The following is an 18,806-nucleotide window of genomic DNA, read 5'->3' as shown; positions in this document are numbered from 1 at the left end:
GACTGCTTTGACCAACACGGTTGGGTGAAAGTGACATTTGGTGACTTCCAAGGTAGAGGAGAAAAGGCTACCTTTGCTTTGTTCGCAGTAACACTTGTCCTTGGGGCTTGGAGGCTTCCAGGCTCAAAGTAAGCCAAGCCACAGAGAGAGGTACAAACGTCCTCACCTTCAAGTTGTCCCAGCCTAAGTGTCAGACGTGAGAGTGAACAAGCTTTGGAACAGCATGGACCCCCACTAGTAAGCCAGCTCCAGCCCTGGGGGCCCCCCCACTGAGACTCCAGACGTGGGGAGCACAGACAGGCCGTCTCTGCTGTACCCTTGTCCCAATCCTGAGACAGAGACCTGTGAGCATCATCAAATGCTGCTTTCAAGCTGCCAGATTTTGGAGTCATTTATTATACAGCCACAGAAACTCAAGAGTTTACTCACCAGGCAAGGTGGAGCCACTGAGAAATGATAAGCAGGTGATCATGTAATCAGATTAATACTCAAGAAAGAGTTTTCTCACCCAAGAGTAGGATGGACTTGTTGGATAAGCACTGGGATCACAGGTGAAGAAGAAAGCAAGGAAAGGGCAAATGCAATCATCTGGGGGAGAAACACGAGCAGGAAGACTGGAAGAAACCGCGGTAAGACACAGTGAAGAGACCGAATCCACTGACCCTGGTGACCAGCCTTCCAGGAACAACAGAACAGAAGAGTCTGAGATTCTTCCTGATTTTCTGACTGTGGAAGAGAAATGGATATGGAAACATAAGAAGAGAAGCAGGTCTGAGGGCGAGAAGAGGGGTTAGATTTTTAACACGTTTACGCAGACTACAGGGTTCTCAGTCAACACCCTGAGACAGGATGGGCGCCCTTCTGTTCTGCAGTCAGGCGTGTTGCAGTCCCGGCTCCCTAACTCACCAGCTCTGTGACCTTGGGCAAGATACGGATGCCCTGCGAGTCCCTGCATCCCCGTTGGGAGGAGCAGACGACCACACGGACGACGGTGAGGCTGACAAGAGACAAGGTGTATAAAGTGCCGCACACCAAGCCAGGCATTTAGAAATGCTCTCTAAACAGTAATACAGGGTAGCTGCTATTTTTATCACCATGATCCTTATTGTTAACTGTTCTGCATGCTTGGTCAGAAGCTTTGTGCGCAGGAGGCCTGGCTGCAGGGCATTAAACAAAAGCCGTTCCCAGGAAACCTCACACACACCTCTGGAGAAGGGTTTATTCAACCGTAAAGCCCGTGTCCACCTCTAAAATAGCTGCGCCAGCCTGCCAAGGCGGGAGGGAAGCCCGGCTGTTAGCTGTCTTCAATCTGTCTCCCTTCCTCTCTTCCAACTCAACGGTTGAGTGGTTTTAATTAACAACTCCCACAGCGTAAGGCAAAAGTCACTCGATTAATAAAGCTCTAACGTGCCATGCATGGTTCTGGGGTCTCCGGGTGGCGCTGAGCTTGTAATTGTGTGTTTTGTTTGGGTTTGCAGTGGGTGGGAGGCTACACGACTACAATTTCCTCAGAGAAGTTCACGTATCACATGGACAAAGGCTGGAAACCGCCGGTGACTAAAGTGCCCACTCTGATGAGACTTCATGGCCTGAAGCCACATTGCAGTGAGGTGCTTCAAGAAATCACCATGCAGGAAGGACTCAAACTCTGAACCTTCCTGACTCTGACCATCTCATTGGTTTTTGTTTCCAAAACACACACACATCAGTTTTGCCCCCACTCACTGTCTGCCAGCCAGCACCTGGAGAATGTTGATCCAAGTGTTTCCAATGCAATAGCAAAACCTGAGCCATTTAACTGAAATGAAATGCAAAATAATGCTTTTGAGGCAAACAAAAGTATCCGTTTTTGCCCCCACCTCAGCCAGCCTCTTTGGTCTTTCCACAAGCATTGGCCAAGTGAAAGTTTGTATGCAACTCAACCCCCCAAGCCTTACCCTTTGAACGGTGCCATATTACGGAGCATTAAAACCATATAAACAGATGGAGTTGGTGATGGACAGGGAGGCCTGGCGTGCTGTGATTCATGGGGTCGCAAAGAGTTGGACATGACTGAGCGACTGAACTGAATATGGCACAGGGGTAACGAACGGTTTGCAATGTTCACAGATGCCCACTCCTTTTGGGTCTTGCCTTCCATATAATTAGAGCTACAGCAAGAAGCCATACTACAGAGTTCTGGAGCACAGGCTCTGAATTCAGCCTGGTTAAACACTTGGCCCCATCAGTTACTGCAACTGGGAAGAACAAATCTGACTCCATATTGGATGTTTCTTTTGCTTTGTGTTCTATCACTTTTGCTACAAGTTGAGAATGTTGTCTATAGCCTGAAATAGACAGGATACTTCTCAAGGCTCTGACTTTTAAAGGTGTAAAACTTTTCCATTCATATAGAGAAAAACAGTTGTAGAACAGAGTATAACATGTGTCTTATTGAGGATTACAGGAATATGGTATCTGACTGACAGTGGGCTGCTGCAAGAGCTAAGGATTCCGACCTTAAGAAGTCTGCAACAACCAATCACACACCCTCTCTTTCAGCATAAACAAAGCCTGAATTCTAATTTGGAAAACAAGCTTCTTTGGAACACTAGTCCACTATCCTCTCCATCTCCTGGCTTTCTAAATAAAGTTGCCATTCCTCAGTTTATTGGGCTGCTGTGCAGTGAGTGGGAGGAGCCTGGGCTGAGTAACATTACCAGCTGTGTGACCCATGCAAGTAACTCAACCTCTCTGAGCTTGGCCTCCTCAATCATAAAGAGAAGATGAAAAGCAGCCTTTATCTCAAAAAACTGATGTAAAGGACAAGTGACATAACACGTGTAACGAGCTCCACTGAGCGGCCAGCCCATGCGAGAGACCCCAAGGCAGCTTAGCTGTTGTGAATTCCAGTACCACTGCTGCAGGACAGGCAAAAAGACACTTGCGAGCAGGCGCTGCTAGCTGACTTCTATGTGGCCTTTTCCCATCTCAGCAGAGCCAACACCACATTTATCCTGTCCCACGTTTCTAACAACTTGAGCTGACTTTACCCTTTAAACTTCATTGTTCAAGGATGTGAGATTTCTCATTTCAAAACAGATGCCTGCGCAATGACAAGTACAAAGCTCTGGGAACTGGGACACAGACTCCAATGATGCAGCAGAGAGAAACACAGACCCCCCGTCTCCAGCTTGTTACAAGACCAAGAGGTGAATATGGGCTTGATTTATAGCTGGAAGATCCTGGAGACAGACGTGGGCCTCTCCTTAGACTCTGAATCTTATTTTACTCTGGAGTCTCAAAAAAATCATCAGCCCTCCAGAGGTGTCCATGTCAGGATTAAGAGGAAAGATCAAAACCTCTACTTCTTGGGGAGATTTCTTATCAGGACTTGGGAATTCTGGAGGGGGCGGGATGATTTTCCAAGGCATGCACAGACTCATGGTTTGTGGTCATATCCCAGGTAGGATGTATTAGCCTCGAGCCCTCACAGACGTTTCTACAAGCTGTGTTTCTCTTTGTCTCTAGACCACAGGTAAGCCGCCTCCTGACCCAGATGACTCATTCCTACTGATCACACTACACAGCCTGCTGGCAGACGGTAATGGTTAATTTTATGGGTCAACTCGGCTAGTTGTGATACGTAGACACTTGGGGAAATATTAGCCTAGATACTGCTGTGAAGCTGCTTTTTAGAGGGGATCAACATTTTAAACCAGTAAACTTTGAATAGATCAGATTATGCTCCAAAATATGGGTGGGCTTCATCTAATCCGTTGAAAGTCAAAAGAGAATAAAAGACAGATGTTCCCAGGGAAGAGGAAATTCTGCCTCTAGGCTGTCTCTGGGCTTGAGATGCAACACCATTTTTTCCTCTGATGAACCCTAATACACAGACAGACTCTCACCCACTTAGCATATATCTGATTATTGTGCTCAAGAATAAGAAATGGTATTCAGTTCAGTTCAGTTGCTCAGTCGTGTCCGACTCTTTGAGACCCCATAAATCACAGCATACCAGGCCTCCCTGGCCATCACCAACTCCCAGAGTTCACTCAAATTCATGTCCATCGAGTCGGTGATGCCATCCAGCCATCTCATTCTCTGTCGTCCCCTTCTCCTCCCACCCCCAATCCTTCCCAGCATCAGTCTTTTTCAGTGAGTCAACTTGTCGCATGAGGTGGCCAAAGTATTGGAGTTTCAGCTTTAGCATCAGTCCTTCCAATGAACATCCAGGATTGATCTCCTTTAGAATGGACTGGTTGGATCTCCTTGCAGTCCAAGGGACTCTCAAGAGTCTTCTCCAGCACCACAGTTCAAAAGCATCAATTCTTCGGTGATCAGCCTTCTTCACAGTCCAACTCTCACATCCATACATGACCACAGGAAAAACCATAGCCTTGACTAGCCGGACCTTTGTTGGCAAAGTAATGGTATTACCTCATCTTAATTAATGTTCTAAGTAGGATAAAAGAGCAGGAAAGCAAATAGAGGCAATGATTCCAAAACCCCAAAAGGAACGACCATTCGGTATGAACCAAACACTTTCGAAACACAATCTCCTTCCTTTCTTTCTGTACACTGAAGAAGCAGGCTATCACTGAGTAAGTAGGAAACAGGCTTAGAAAAGGAAGCCAATTCACCAAGGTCACACAGCTGGGAAGCAAGGAATATGAATGTCAGATCTTCTGACCACGAGTCTAAAGTTTCTTCCATTCAACCACGTCTCCAGAGCAGCATGGTGAGAGGATCGTGAGTTCCCAACAAAACTTCAATTTCTTATCTTGATCTCAGTTCAGGCACATATGGTCTATTTTAGGGCCAAAATACTCCCAACTTCATCCAAATGGTTCTTTTCATCTTTACCTCAACTCGAACTTGGTGTCCTCCAACCTTGCCATCATAAATCTGTAGAGCCACTCTGTAGCTGCTGGCCCTTGAAAAATAGCTGGAAAGGGTGCTTTCAGTGCTCTATAAGCTGAAGACAAAGATAAATAAGACGGGTTTTCTAGATGAGACCCATGCAAAGACTAAACAGGAAAAACAGAGGACCTTCAGGTCTACCTGTGACACAGCTCTCTCCACTCGAGGTACACTTGCAGATCTCCCTGGTGGCGCATTGTTCAAGAAACTGCCTGCCAATGCAGGGGACACGGGTTCGACCCCTAGTCTGGAAAGATTCCACATACACAGGGCAACTCGGCCCATGGGCCGCAACTCCCGAGCCCACGCGCTGCAACTGCTGAAGCCGGCTCACTGTAGAGCCTGTGCTCCGCAATCAGAAAAGCCACCATGAGAAGCCCGTGTATCACAACTCGAGAGCAGCCCCTGCTCATCGCAACTGGAGAAAGTCCATGCACAGCAACGAAGACCCAGCACAGCCAAAAACAAGCAAAAGAATGAACAAATTTTTTTTTAAAAAAGGGACCTTTGCAAAACACTGAGCAGAGAAAGAGGAGCCGGCAGACTCTCCCAGAGAGGGCAGCCCTGAAGAGAGCAGAAAACACTCTACTAGAACAAGTAGAGGAGCCAAGATCACAATGAAATGCCGGCCCACAGAGGCAAAGAAGAGAAGGGAAGCCATCTTTTAAAAATCTCGTTCATGGGCCTAAAAGCAATGAAGTTAACAATTAGCCTCTTGGCGCTTCATTTTTCTTATTAGTAAAATGAAAACATCCTATAAAGTTCAGGGGTTATCGATAGTACCTGGCACACAGAAGATGTGTGATATACATTAGCCCCTACTCCGTCATCCAACAAGAGCTGCAGAGCTGGCGTATGTTTTTCTTGCATGTGTAAGCATCCTCTGGGACCTGTGAGCTCACAGTCCCCGCTTTATCCTGACGAAGGACCTATATTGATCAGAGTGAGATCGCAAAAGGAGTACCAAATGGTCACCTGAGAACTGATCCTGTCAGTCAGACACCCCAGAGCAAAGCCTGGGACAGAGGAGACCCTTGTTAAAAATTTGTTGACTTGAAATAATTAAAAAATGCAGTCTCTGTGCAGCACAGATTAATGGAGACTTTCCCTTGGTTGGATACATGGGGCTGATCTGAGTGAGGCCAAAGCGGCCGTGTTGATGATGCTCACCAATGAAGAGCCCTGTGAAGGGCAGGAAGTCTGTTCCAACAGAAGGGTAGAAGGGAATGGGATACAGTGCGTACTGTTACCCCGCACCAGGCTCTGAACTGGGTACTGTACATGCATCCTATCCCATTTAACCTGGGCAACGCCATCACTATTATGAGAAGGGTTTGGAAGGGTCTGACAGCACTGCGCATGTCACCTCATTTAATCAGTCACCGCAACTCCAGGCGTTAATATTCTCATCTATAGATGAGGGAAGCCCGCTCCCCAGAGAAGAAAGTGAGAACAGAAGAGATCCCCTCGGGGCCTGCCCTATTGTCTGACCCCCCACATCTTGCCTCCCAGTGTGAACATTTACCACCATCTGTCTTGGGTTAGACTTAACTATTGACCACAGGTCAGCCTCCCCCCTGGGCCCAGAGCTTCCCCAGGGCAGGAACTGGAAGGCTGTGGGCCTGGAGTTTTCCTAAAGCCCAGGGAATTACATTCCAGAGGCTGCCACATACTCTGCTGAAACACTCAGCCGGCCCTGGTCCCGGGGTCCTGAGACAGTCTAAGGGCAGCGAGTGGAGGCAAGAGGGCAAGCTGGCGAAGGATGGACAGACATCAGCTATTTCGGACAGTGCAGCGCAGGCTGGGAGCTGGCCTTGACTCTCTGGTGCCTCCATGCCCCTTGCCCCAGGTCATGCGGAGTTTTAGGAGAGAGTCTTTCTGACACCATGTGCCCATTCCCGGGGCCTTGGCCTTACCCACAGCTGCGTCACCCCTCCCTGGACCCTGAGAGCTCCTGGCCTGTGCCCACCCCGACCCGTCTTGAATCTCCAGCCAACCCATACCCCCAAACAAGGCACCATTCTTACAGAACTACACTCTGCACCCATGCCTTTGTTCTTGACCTCGGTCTGCCTGGCCTCTTGCTTATCCTTCAAGGCTCAGTTCATGGGTCCTAAAGGTGCTATAGCTGCTGCTGGTGGGGGACACCAAACACAGTGCTGAGTGCTCTGTCCATGCAGCCGCCAGACTCTGGGCCAAGTTCACGGGCATGAACTCACTGAAGCCACACAAGAGCTCAGAGATGGGCCTGGGAGCGTGCCCCGGGGCACCGAGCCCAGAGCAGAGCAGCCAGGCTGGCCTTCGTGCCATGGCCCCCAGCTCACAGCACACCCTCGGCTCCACTCACTGTCCCCTTGGAAAGCAATGCTGCTTCCCTTCCCCTGAGCTCCCTGCCCTGACACTGACCTGTCACCTGCCTGTTCTGTGGGCATCCTCAGGGATGCTCTGCGTCTCATTCATTTCCCTCGGCCTTCCTATCTTTGGCACGGTCTCCGGTACCCACAAACTCCATAAACACTTTTAAAATGAAATTTTACTGCCTTTTGCCTGGAGCCTCCCCAGAAGGAAGGCCCCAGGAAGGGTTTCCAGGTCCAGGGGAGCCCGTGTGTGGGACGATGTCGCTGAGGAGGGGCGAGCAGGCGGTGGGCGGCCCCTTCAGAAGGTTTTCTTCTCCCCAAAGCACCCACTTTCGTTCACTTCTCCCCTTCCTTCCCTGCAGGATTCTGTGGTTGGGGGTGAGAGTGGGAAGGGATCAAATCTCAAAGCAAGCTAGGAATTTCCCAAGCAGTTGGGGCCCAGTTTCCTGAGAAGACAAGGCACCCCTCTCCCCCACTTTATTCCCCCTCTCTTCCCCATAAATTACTAAGCCAACATTTGCTCTTATGAGTAACGGCCTGAGCTGCCCATGTCAAAGTTGGACCACACTTCATTTCTCCACGGGGCTGTTCTCCAGGAAATCTTTTCGGCATTCTGTTCTCTGCCTGCTAAATCTATCGTCACTGACACCAACAGTGGCGTGAGCAGGCTTGGGAAGCTGGAGAATTTCTCTACTTTCATCATGTCCGGAGCTCAATTGTTCTTTCTCCTCTGATTAAACTGCCTGCTCAGCTGCCTACAAGGGCTGAGTGATTGCCCACACTCAGTAAATCAAGCAAGTCTGCGGGGCGGGGAAGAAGACGTGCCCAAAAGCGATGCCGCCCCAGCTGTTGGGGACAGACGACTCTTCGTGGCAGCCACAGCCATCAGTCCGCAGCACCACCCGTGTCAGATGACATCACAGCCAGGTGAGGAGAGCTGGCATTTGCTCCGCGACACTTTGGGAAATGAATCCTGCCCTCTGCACGACCCCCTGTGCCTGCTCACTCTGCCCAGGGAAACGGGGGTCACAGGGTTTGCCTATGATTTTTAACACCAAGGAAAATATCAGAAGGGGCCAAGTATTCCTGGTTTCTGTGAATTCATACACTGCTAAGACTTGTACAAATCACCAAGGGAAGTGAGGCTACACCAAGGGAAGCAGGGAGGAACAGAGAGGCTGAAAGACTGGAACCTGGGCCAGTTCCACCACCAACACGCTGGGCTACCCCGGGCCCATGGCTTCATGCTGCAGCACCATTGCAATTTTTTTCTTTTTTTACATCACATGACTTGAAAATCTCAGTTCCCTAACCAGGGATTGAATCTGTGCCCTCACCACTGAAAGTAAAGAGCCCTAACCATTGGCCCGCCAGGGAGGTCGCTGGATTTTTGATGTGTGAGTGTGTATAAAAGGGATACAGGGCATTAGGGACAAGTGGTTTGCCCAAGGCCCTACAGATCTGTCTAGAGAGCAGTCTCCACCTTTCCATGGCAGTTCAGCCTCCTGAACATCACTGAGACCTGACCAGTGTCCAACGGGAGACCCGAACTCCCAAGCCTTCCAGGAACCCCAAAACCAAGATCACTTCAGAGGGACCAACCTGGAGAAACAAGAGCTCACCTTTTCCAAGTCTCAGAGGTACCTGCCACATCCGGCTGGACCCTATCATGACTCGGTGCCTTTCAGGACAGCCTCACCTAAAACTGTTTATCTTGGCTCCGGCGTGCATTTTGGCCAAAAGGAGTGTTTTGGCTTCCTTTCCTATCAGTTTGCCAGGAACAACAGCCTGTCAAGGTGACTTCAGGTCTGGCCTGGAAAGACCAAGAGAAACATTTGGCAGAGAAGAAAAAGCCCGGCTGTATCCTATGCTGACTTGATGAGAAATGCTTCCTTCGTTTGTCCCATGATGGTCTCTGAAGGAAGGAAGAGAGGAACAGGGCACCTTCGCTTCCAGCCCCACAGCATATGGCCTTGGCACTTTCTTTCCCTTGCTCTGTTGATGTCCAGCTCACTAGGATTGAGGGAGGCACGGGTTTGGAATAAATAGAGCCATGGAAAGGAAGACCATGTGGCCAGGGCATCAAGCTCAAGGGGCTTCAATCTGAGGCACATCTTTCAGAGGCCTGTAACTGCTCGTTTCACTGAAGGTCCCTGTAGCCTTTAGTAAGTGATTATCGATTGGTCACTTACTATGGAACAGGCACTGTGCTAGCCAATGAAGACAGGGGAGCCCCTAAGACAGACTGGACTTTGACCTTTAAGAGCTGGTAACAGGCATGGGCGGAGAAGGCAATGGCAAGCTACTCCAGTACTCTTGCCTAGAAAATCCCATGGATGGAGGAGCCTGGTAGGCTGCAGTCCGTGGGGTCGCTATGGGTCGGACACGACTGAGCGACTTCACTTTCACTTTTCACTTGCACACACTGGAGAAGGAAATGGCAACCTACTCCAGTGTTCTTGCCTGGAGAATCCCAGGGACGGGGGAGCCTGGTGGGCTTCCGTCTATGGGGTCACACAGAGTCGGACACGACTGAAGTGACTTAGCAGCAACAGGCATGGGCTCTGTCCATTTCTCATAATCAATGTACCGAAACAATCCGAAAAGATGTTTTGTATGGATGCCTGGTTTGATTTTATACACACATTATATATTTGTAATAATTCTGGTGCAATGCTGTCAGTGCTATTACAGGTAAGTTGAAGACTATCAGAGCCCAGAAGAAAGAATCACTGGCTCTGCTTGGATAGAATCAGGGAAGGCTTCCTGGAAGAGGTGACCTGGGAAGCAATGATGAGAAAGGCAACACAGGGTGCTGTACATGAGAAGGATGCATGGAAGCATGAACACCCTGCTGTGGTTAAATGTCTGCTTCCCCCACCCCTGAAAAATCATACGGTGAAGCCCTAGTCACCAGTGTGATGGTATTAGGAGGTGGGGCCTCTGGAAGTTAAATGGGTTTGAAGAGGTCACGAGGGTGGGGTTCCCAAAATGGGATTAAGGCCCTTAGAAGAAGAGAAAGACACTCCAGATCTGCTTCTCTCTGCTTTGGGAGGACCACAGCAAGCCAGTAAGGGGTGCTCCCCAGAACGTGACCATGCTGGTACCTTGATCATGAACTTCCAGCCTCCAGAACTATGAGACTGTGAGATGCCTGTTATTGAAGTCACTCAGCCTGTGATATTTTGTCATCGCAGCTGGAGCGAAGACATGCCATGACATTTCTTTGGAGGTGTAAGGAATTCAGTGAGGACGGGTTCCTCAGCTTCCGAGGGCTGAAGTCTCCCAGCAGGCGTGTGTGGCATCTGTTGATGGAGTAACCCTGACACCTAACAGGGAAGACTGCCATCATCGAAGAGCCAACCCTGGAGACGTGCTTGCTCACAGCCCTGTGTTCTCTCCTGCACTAGACTTCTGGCCAGGCCACATTCAAAGATGAGCCAACCACTACTCTCTCCACTGTCTCAGTCTTGAATAATAACACCAGCTCTGAGTCTTAAACCAATAAAATGATTCTTTGAGTTAGAAGCAATCAAAACCACAGCATCACACCCTGTATGCGCCACTAGATGGAGCTATGTGTTGCACTGAAAAGAAATACCAGAGGCTAAACTGATTTTCTCTTAAGGTCCGTCTAGTCAAGGCTATGGTTTTTCCAGTGGTCATGTATGGATGTGAGAGTTGGAGTACAAAGAAAGCTGATTGCTGAAGAATTGATGCTTTTGAACTGTGGTGTTGGAGAAGACTCTTGAGAGTCCCTTGGACTGCAAGGAGATCCAACCAGTCCATTCTAAAGGAGATCAGTCCTGGGTGTTCATTGGAAGGACTGATGCTAAAGCTGAAACTCCAATACTTTGGCCACCTCATGCAAAGAGTTGACTCACTGGAAAAGACTCTGATGCTGGGAGGGACTGGGGGCAGGAGGAGAAGGGGACGACAGAGAATGAGATGGCTGGATGGCATCACCGACTCGATGGACATGAGTTTGAGTGAACTCCGGGAGTTGGTGATGGACAGGGAGGCCTGGTGTGCTGTGATTCATTGGGTCGCAAAGAGTCGGACACGACTGAGCAACTGAACTGAACTGAACTAAGTGTTCTGTAAATAGAACGACTGCCTTTCACAGTTGGTGGTGGCAAGTTATATAAGCCCAGAGTCCTGTGAGGGCAGGCATGAAGGACAGAACATTCACAAAATATTTATTAAATTCCTACTTGTGCTAGAATCTGAGACAAATAATGGGTACTATCTGCCTTCTGGGAGCTCCATGTTTGGTGGAGGACAGGCACACGTTGTGCATGATGTTTCTCAAGTATCCTGGACTCTCCCAGGTGATCCTCAAGGTCTATGTCTAATTCTCAAATGAAAACTTGTTCTTAATTCATTTGGCAGAAGTGAAATTCGCTCAGTCATGTCCGACTCTTTGCGACCCATGGCCCATACAATCCACGGAATTCTCCGGGCCAGAATACTGGAGTGGGTAGCCTTTCCCTTCTCCAGGGCAACTTTCTGACCCAGGAATCAAACCACGGTCTCCTGCATTGCAGGCAGATTCTTTACCAATTAAGCTATGAGGAAAGCCCCCATTTGGCAGAGGCAAGATTAAATCTCAAATCTGTCTGCCTCTCAAGACCATACTGTTTCCTCAACACAGTCCCCCTCAAACACTTTCTGTGCAAAGCAAAAGGTTCACACACAAGGTTGGGTGTGGATCGTGGCCACCAGAAATGAGATGGAGCTAACTCGGACTGAGGGAGTCTAGGAGGGCACTATAGAGGAGGTTTTTCTTTTTTGAAAAGTCAGATAAGCTTGAGGGCAAAGAAATCCAGGGAGCCAGAGACAGGTCCTATGGCACAAAGCTTTGCAAATGCAGGAAACGACCTTTGGTAACAAATGGCACAAGCCGGGGACACTGGGGAGTACAGGGCACATGAAGACCGATGTGGCCAGGGTGGAGGCTGGGAGGGTGGCTGAAAGACCATAAGCAGCCTCCCTGTTAAGAAGTTGACATTTGTTCCCACAGGCAATGGGAAGCCATCAAAGGCTTTTAGAGAAATTTCTGATGTTGAATTTAAATGGTCTTTTCTTTTTTCCAGGAAGGGAGGTATATTCATAGTATGGAACATTACAACTCAGTGACTCCTTTGAAAAGAAAAAAAAAAAAATCTTTCCAAACATATGGACTCTAAGTCTGTCCCTTTAATTTCACTCTATACCATATGGCACGCTGAAGTTTTAGAAGATGAGTAGACGGATTGACTTCACAGATCAAATCTTAGTAAAAGACATCTACGTCTGTTTAACTCCTTTTCCATTAACCACAGCTGAATTCTAATTTATCAGTCTAATAAAACGAAGTGGTGATGTCAGGCGATTTCTTGTAAAGTACTTAGACACGCCTGGTACATGCTAAGTGCGATAGAAGGGTTTAATAAGTACACATACAGAGACCTTAGTAAACTCCATGGAAATCAAGTAACGTCAGTCCCACCTTAGGGAAAACCTAATGGTACACAAGTGCACATATGTTCATATCCAGGAGCGACAAGGAGCTGGAGACATCAAAAAACAGCTATTTGACCAAGCTGAGGTCCGGTGTCATTTTAAAAACAAAGGCCATGGGTTTCCCGAAACTAGAATTTATTTCGACATCAGTCTTACTAAATAAACTTTCTATAAATTTTTACAAGAACTTTCCTCAAAGAGCCTCCACACTGATTTATATAATACTCATACATCAAGGTTGCTTCCACTAAGTCAAACAAACATCTGGATGAAAACTGTAATCATTTCATTGTTTCCAAGTGCCGGGATCTTTGAGGCTGATAAGACATCTGAACATTGTCTGAAACTGTGTCTTCATCAGATGTTTGCCATTAATTAGATAAAACCTCAAAGAGAAATCTAACTATAGAAGGTTAAAAACCAAATTAATTGTAGAGCTTCAAGGCTTCGGGAAGTTAATGTGCTTAAATGTCACAGAGTTCAGGAGTGGTACAGCGGGATTCAATCTTATCTGATATTTGTCTATTTTCTTTCCACGATACCAACTGCCTCAGCAATCTGACTTATTGGGCGATTTTGACGCACAGACTAAAGGACCAGTCCTTCAGTATCTACAACCTTGTCGTGTTTATAAAAGGAAAAAGAACTGAGTACAAAGGACATTAAATGGTGTGCCCTGAACTCTGCATAGAAAGGCAAGCCGGTAACAACCTCAAAGCAGAAACTCACATGCACTTCCACAGAGTGGAGTCGTGCTTTACCAGTGCTCTAGAATGTCAGAACGAGGAGGAGTGTTAGATGCCATCTGGGCTGCCTCTCTTCATTGTGTAGGTAAGTTTCTACCTTAAAAGTAACTTGGGGGGAGAGGGAGGGAGTTGGAAACAGACCAGAGTGCTCCAGTTTCAATAATTGGGGGGTTTGCTTACATTTCCACACTTTTATCTACACTTGCTCTAAGTGCTATCTCACTTGCTAAAAATGTAAAGCTTCCCAAGGCAGGAAGTGAAATGTAAACATTTGTGCTTTTTAGCAGGGGTAACGGCTCTGGTTTGAATAGCTAAAGAGACTAGGAATGTCTCACTGTAACATCACTAAGATTCAGTTTAGGGTGCTTCAATGTCGCCACCTTGTGGACACTGTTGGTAGTACATGAAAATAAACACCTTCATTTATTAAAAGACTGACCTGACAAGAGAATAAATGTTTCTTACAAACTAAGAAAATCTCAAAATAATCCCAGTGTTTGGTGGTATATCACAGTGGTAAGTGACAAAGATAACCTTGACACCATGCTGAATACCAGTGGTCTTCTAAATAATTATAATTAAAATAATTATTAAAAAAATTTAATTATAGATTTTCATTTTTAATTTTAATAAAAATTAATTATAAATTATTAAAATAATTTAAAAGATTAAATTATATGCAATTTTAGTAATACGCATATATTACTGTTTTCATGGGCTTCCTAGGTGGCGCTATAGTGGTAAAGAACTCACCTGCCAACGCTTGAGACAAGAGACCTGGGTCAAGCCCTGGGTTGGGAAGCTCCCCCTGGAGGAGGGCATGGCAACACACTCTAGTATTCTTGTCTGAAAAATCCCACGGACAGAGGAGCCTGGCGGGCTACAGTACATAGGACGGAAGCAGGACACGACTGAAGTGACTGAGCACGCATGCACGCACTGTTTCCATGTTCGTGCAAAACTAGAGACAAAAAATGATGCTCTAAGTTAACGGACTCATTTGATTTACCAGGCCATTAACTTTCCCAGCTATGAGGGCAGCAGAAAGCTGTCACACTGTAAGAGTGTGGTGGCTCCTGTCTTCCAAGATTTCGCCGTGGGATGGTTCTAAAAGTAACAGGCAGAAAGCCAAAGCACCCCTATCTCTAAGCTTTAAATAAAAGAACACTTCTGGACAGACAGGTAGAACTAAGCAAATCGATTCTGAAATAAACTCAAGTAGCTGTGCTCTTTCAACACAGCAGTGAAATCCTGGAGAAGATGGGCCGGTACACTTGTTAAGGAGCTGCGTTCAGGAGCACTAGCCCTGAGCCCTGCCTCTTAACTACTCAGCGTGGGCAAGTGATTTAACCTTCCTGAGCCTCAGTTTACTCCTCCCTAAGATGGGGATTTATGATATTACCTACTTCAAAGGATTGCTGTGAGGAAAGAAGATCATATATATAAAGCACCTAGCACAATGCTTGGCACACAGTGGGAGAATGAGCTATTATTAAGAAAACACTGACCCACCCACAGGGGTCTTGATCACTATGTTCAGGAAAATGAACAGCATGATCGTCATGCCTGATTTTTATTGTCTGTAATTTTACCTGTTAGAATGTTAGAGGAGGGGAAGATCCTAAAGGACTTCTGGGCAAGCCAGGTTAACAGAGGAAGGGATCACGGGCAAGTGGGGTAAACGGATGCTTGTTCAGCTTCCACGGGGATCTGCAAGTGGGGCAAATGCAGGAGGCCAAGCCTCGGGCCACACGAGGTCCCAGCCTGGCTCAGACGCCATCCCATCACTCCCCTTATCTTCGCGTATTACAGGGAGGTTGGGCTTGCTCCTTCATGCAGCCGCGTGCTCACCAGTTCAGCGAAGTTTATACACTCCTACACGTACAAGGCACTGGGGATTCAGCGGTGGGCAAGTCGGACTGTCCTGCTGCATCATGGCGCTTACCGCTGTAAGCAGGAGCACGCAGGGAGACAATAAAATACCAACCCATCCTCAGAATAATCACATGGACGAAGGAGCCTGGCGGGCCACACCCCACGGGGTCGCAAAGGATCAGACACGAGTAACACACACCCAGGATAATTTTCAACACTGATAAGCTTCCAAATGAGTATAAATACAGTGAAGGAGAACAGGCCTGGGACAGGTTACATACAGGACTTGAAGGGTCAAGGAGGACCCTTCAAAGAGATGCTGGCAGAGCAGCCAGAAGGGACCCGTATAGAAATCTGGGTAACAGGACCGAGGCAGAGAAACAGTGCAAAGGCCCTGAGGCAGGGAAGAGCTTGATGAGACAGGAACACAAAAAGCAGCTGCAGCAGCAGAAGCACGGAGAATGGAAAACGAGCTCTCAGAGGCAGGTAAGGGCCAGATCCACCAGGCTCTGGGGGCTGGATTCTTCCACAAGGTTTGCTAAAGGACTGACACGGTACGGTTCGCTGTGTCACTCTGGCTGCCGGTGGAGCCTGGCTGGGACCGCCCAGCGAGTTACCGCCAGGCCTGGGTCTTGTGTCTCTCGGCCCAGAAGGCTCCCCTCCACAGCACACAGCCTTCGACATGGACAGGACACGAGCAAGATAGTTTGCTCTCCCCCAGAGAATGCTGGGCTTCCCTGGTGGCTCAGACGATAAAGAATCTGCCTGCAGTGCAGGAGTCTCGGGTTCGATCCCTGCATCAGAAAGATCCCCTGGAGAAGGAAATGGCAACCCCCTCTAGTACTCTTGCCTGGAGAACTCCATAGATAGAGGAGCCTGGCGGGCTACAGTCCATGGGGTTGCAGAGTCAGACAGGACTGAGTGACAAACCCCTCACTGCAGACAATGTTAGGAAGTCCCGTAGGAGAGAAGGCGGGTGCCAGCCGCCGCTTCACGAGAAGAGCAGCGGCCAGGTACTCACCCGCTGGTGACGTCGTCCGCCCGCATGTTCTTGCTCAGCACGTCCCCATCGCTCATGTAGCCAGGTGCATCCATGCTGATGGCCTCCAGGTCCATCTCATCTCCCGCCTTGTCCGAGACGTCCACGTGGCAGACGCTGCTGCCCCTGGAGGCCAGCTGCCTCCGCAGGGGGGCAGAGTACACGTAGCGGCCTGACTCGGTGTTGATGAAGCGGCTGGCGTTGGCTCGGGGAGGGTACCCGTTGCCCATCGAGGGGGCGTCTCCCGCCTGCAGCCGGGGGCTGGACTGGCCAAGCCTCCAGGCCAGGGGGGTGGGCCTGCCCGTCAAGCTGAGGATGCCGCGCCCGCTGATCTCCGTGGTGACGCTGGTGTCAAACGTGGTTTCCAACGTGCTAGAGACATAAAACCGGCCTTGCCTTAGACCCCAGTGTGCCCAGCGGTCTTTGCAGTTTACATCCTCTTTAATTTCTTTCTTAGAACTATGAAATACTTACCATATACAAAATAGGATCAAAAAATAAGGTACCAACGTACCACCCAGTGTAGTTCTGCTGTTAAAAATGAAAAGGTGAAGCTGCATGTCTGAGTGACACTGCAAAAAGCCCAGGGGAGACTTTTCCCCTAAAACATGGTACAAGATACCCACGACCAGTTACTTCATTTTTTAATATTTACTTTTATTCACTTATTTGCCGGTGCCAAATCTCAGCTGCAGCAGGTGGGATCTTTAGTTGCGCCATGTGGAATCTAGTTTCCTGACCAGGGATCGAACCTGAGCCCCCTGAATTGGCAGCATGGAGTCTTAGCCCCTGGACCACCAGCGCAGTCCCCTAGTTACTTTAAAGAAATGATCTTAACTAGTCTTCTTTGTAACCCAGGAAGGGAAGTAGACAATGCTGGACTGATAACGATGGGACACAGCGCCTGCCTGCTTGTCCTTGGATGCTGCCTTTCATCTCTTCCTTCCTAAAGGCGGGAGGTACCCGTCCTCCCCCGGGGTCCTAAGACATTTCACGTCCTCAGCTCTCTCCAGACCGAGCACGTGGGAAGGGCCCTGATTTTCTCACTCTAACATGTTTGCTTCTCCCCACACATTTGTTTCTCTCCTCTTTTGTCCATAATGACAATTAAACGTTGGGGGCAAAAGACCAGAAACGAAAGATGAATGCCTGGGCTGGTGACGCATGAAACTAGCTGGGTCTGAATCTGCCAGGAGATTGAGCTCGTCCCGGGTCTTGCCACACCATCAAGATGAGAAACAAACAACTTATTGACCAGAAAGGTATTAATATGTCTTTTGTTACCGGAATGTTATTGACGGGAGTGTTTCGATATTCACTGATGTAACAAATCAAAAATCCCCCGGTCAGTAATGTGTTAACTAAGCAGAGAGAGTGAGCCTTTCCTGCAGAAGAAAGCATGGACACTTTCCCTCCTCTACATGATCACCATCCTAGTCTGAGCCAAGAAACCCACCAAACTGCTGGAACCTAAGTCAGTTTCAGTGCTGATGGAGGAAGCAGGGAGGTGGCTCACCTCATCACAGAGGGGCAGGCCAGCACCTGGCTCCAGGCCAGCACCATCCCAACCCAGGGCACTCGCCTCTGAAAGGAACCGATTAGGCGCCTCAGCTGCTTTTGTTTCCCTCCGATCTGGGAAGCAGCCTGCCTGACTTTTCTCATATTGGGAACCCCTAAGATTTAGGTGGGCTTCCCAGGTGGCAGTAGAGGTAAAGAACCTGCCTGCTAATGCAGGAGACATAAGAAACGTGGATTCGATCCCTGGTCAGGAAGATCCCCTGGAGGAGGGCATGGCAACCCACTCCAGTATTCTTTCCTAGAGAATTCCATGGACAGCGGAGCCTGGTGGGCTACAGTCCATGGGGTAGCAAAGAGTCGGACAAGACAGAAGCGACTTCACATGCATGCAAGGTTTAGGCCCTGGTCTTCTTTAAGAACCCATGGCGCTTAACCCTGTTCTGCTAAAGCTGCAGGCAGAGGGGGGAGCCCAGCAATCTCCTGCTGTGTTCATTTATCAAAAAGACTGAAACTGGAGAAGCAAAGGAGACCTCCCTGACCTGGGAGCTCACAGGGGTAACTAGGCCTTTACCTTGATCATCAAGGCCAAACACAAACCGTAAAACCTGGTTCTGCCCAAATCATCAAGGATGCCCAGGGCTGCATCCTCTTCACCTTCTCGCTCAACAATGAAAAGAAGCTGATAAATGTTTCCAGTGTAATCCTAGAGTTCCTCCAACGAAATCGTGGTTAAAACATGATCCTCCGTTTTTATAAATATTTCCGTACATGTTTTATACACGTGCATGACTAACAACATTACAGAGTGCTAGGGATCAGAATGAGTTAGTCATTTTATCACACAGGTCAAGCATAGTTCAC

The 18,806-nt window shown here is 48.4% G+C and overlaps 1 protein-coding gene across 7 annotated transcripts in view; it reads right to left on the bottom strand.

The window, feature by feature from the left end:
* The window catches only part of NAV2 (neuron navigator 2), a 429,204-nt gene that overhangs the window by 147,247 nt on the left and 263,151 nt on the right, over window positions 1-18,806 (bottom strand). For all 7 annotated transcript variants that reach the window (XM_055416029.2, XM_055416030.2, XM_055416032.2 and 4 more), the window contains one exon: window positions 16,410-16,799. In XM_055416029.2, coding sequence (XP_055272004.2) covers window positions 16,410-16,799 — 390 coding nt within the window. The remainder of the gene's footprint in view (window positions 1-16,409; window positions 16,800-18,806) is intronic.

The sequence above is a fragment of the Moschus berezovskii genome, chromosome 25, assembly GCF_049115385.1.
Source record: "Moschus berezovskii isolate FMDL1 chromosome 25, NW_MosBer_1.0, whole genome shotgun sequence".
Taxonomy (NCBI): domain Eukaryota; kingdom Metazoa; phylum Chordata; class Mammalia; order Artiodactyla; family Moschidae; genus Moschus; species Moschus berezovskii.
Note: the sequence above shows the minus strand (reverse complement) of the source record. Positions and strands in the feature narration are given on the sequence as shown.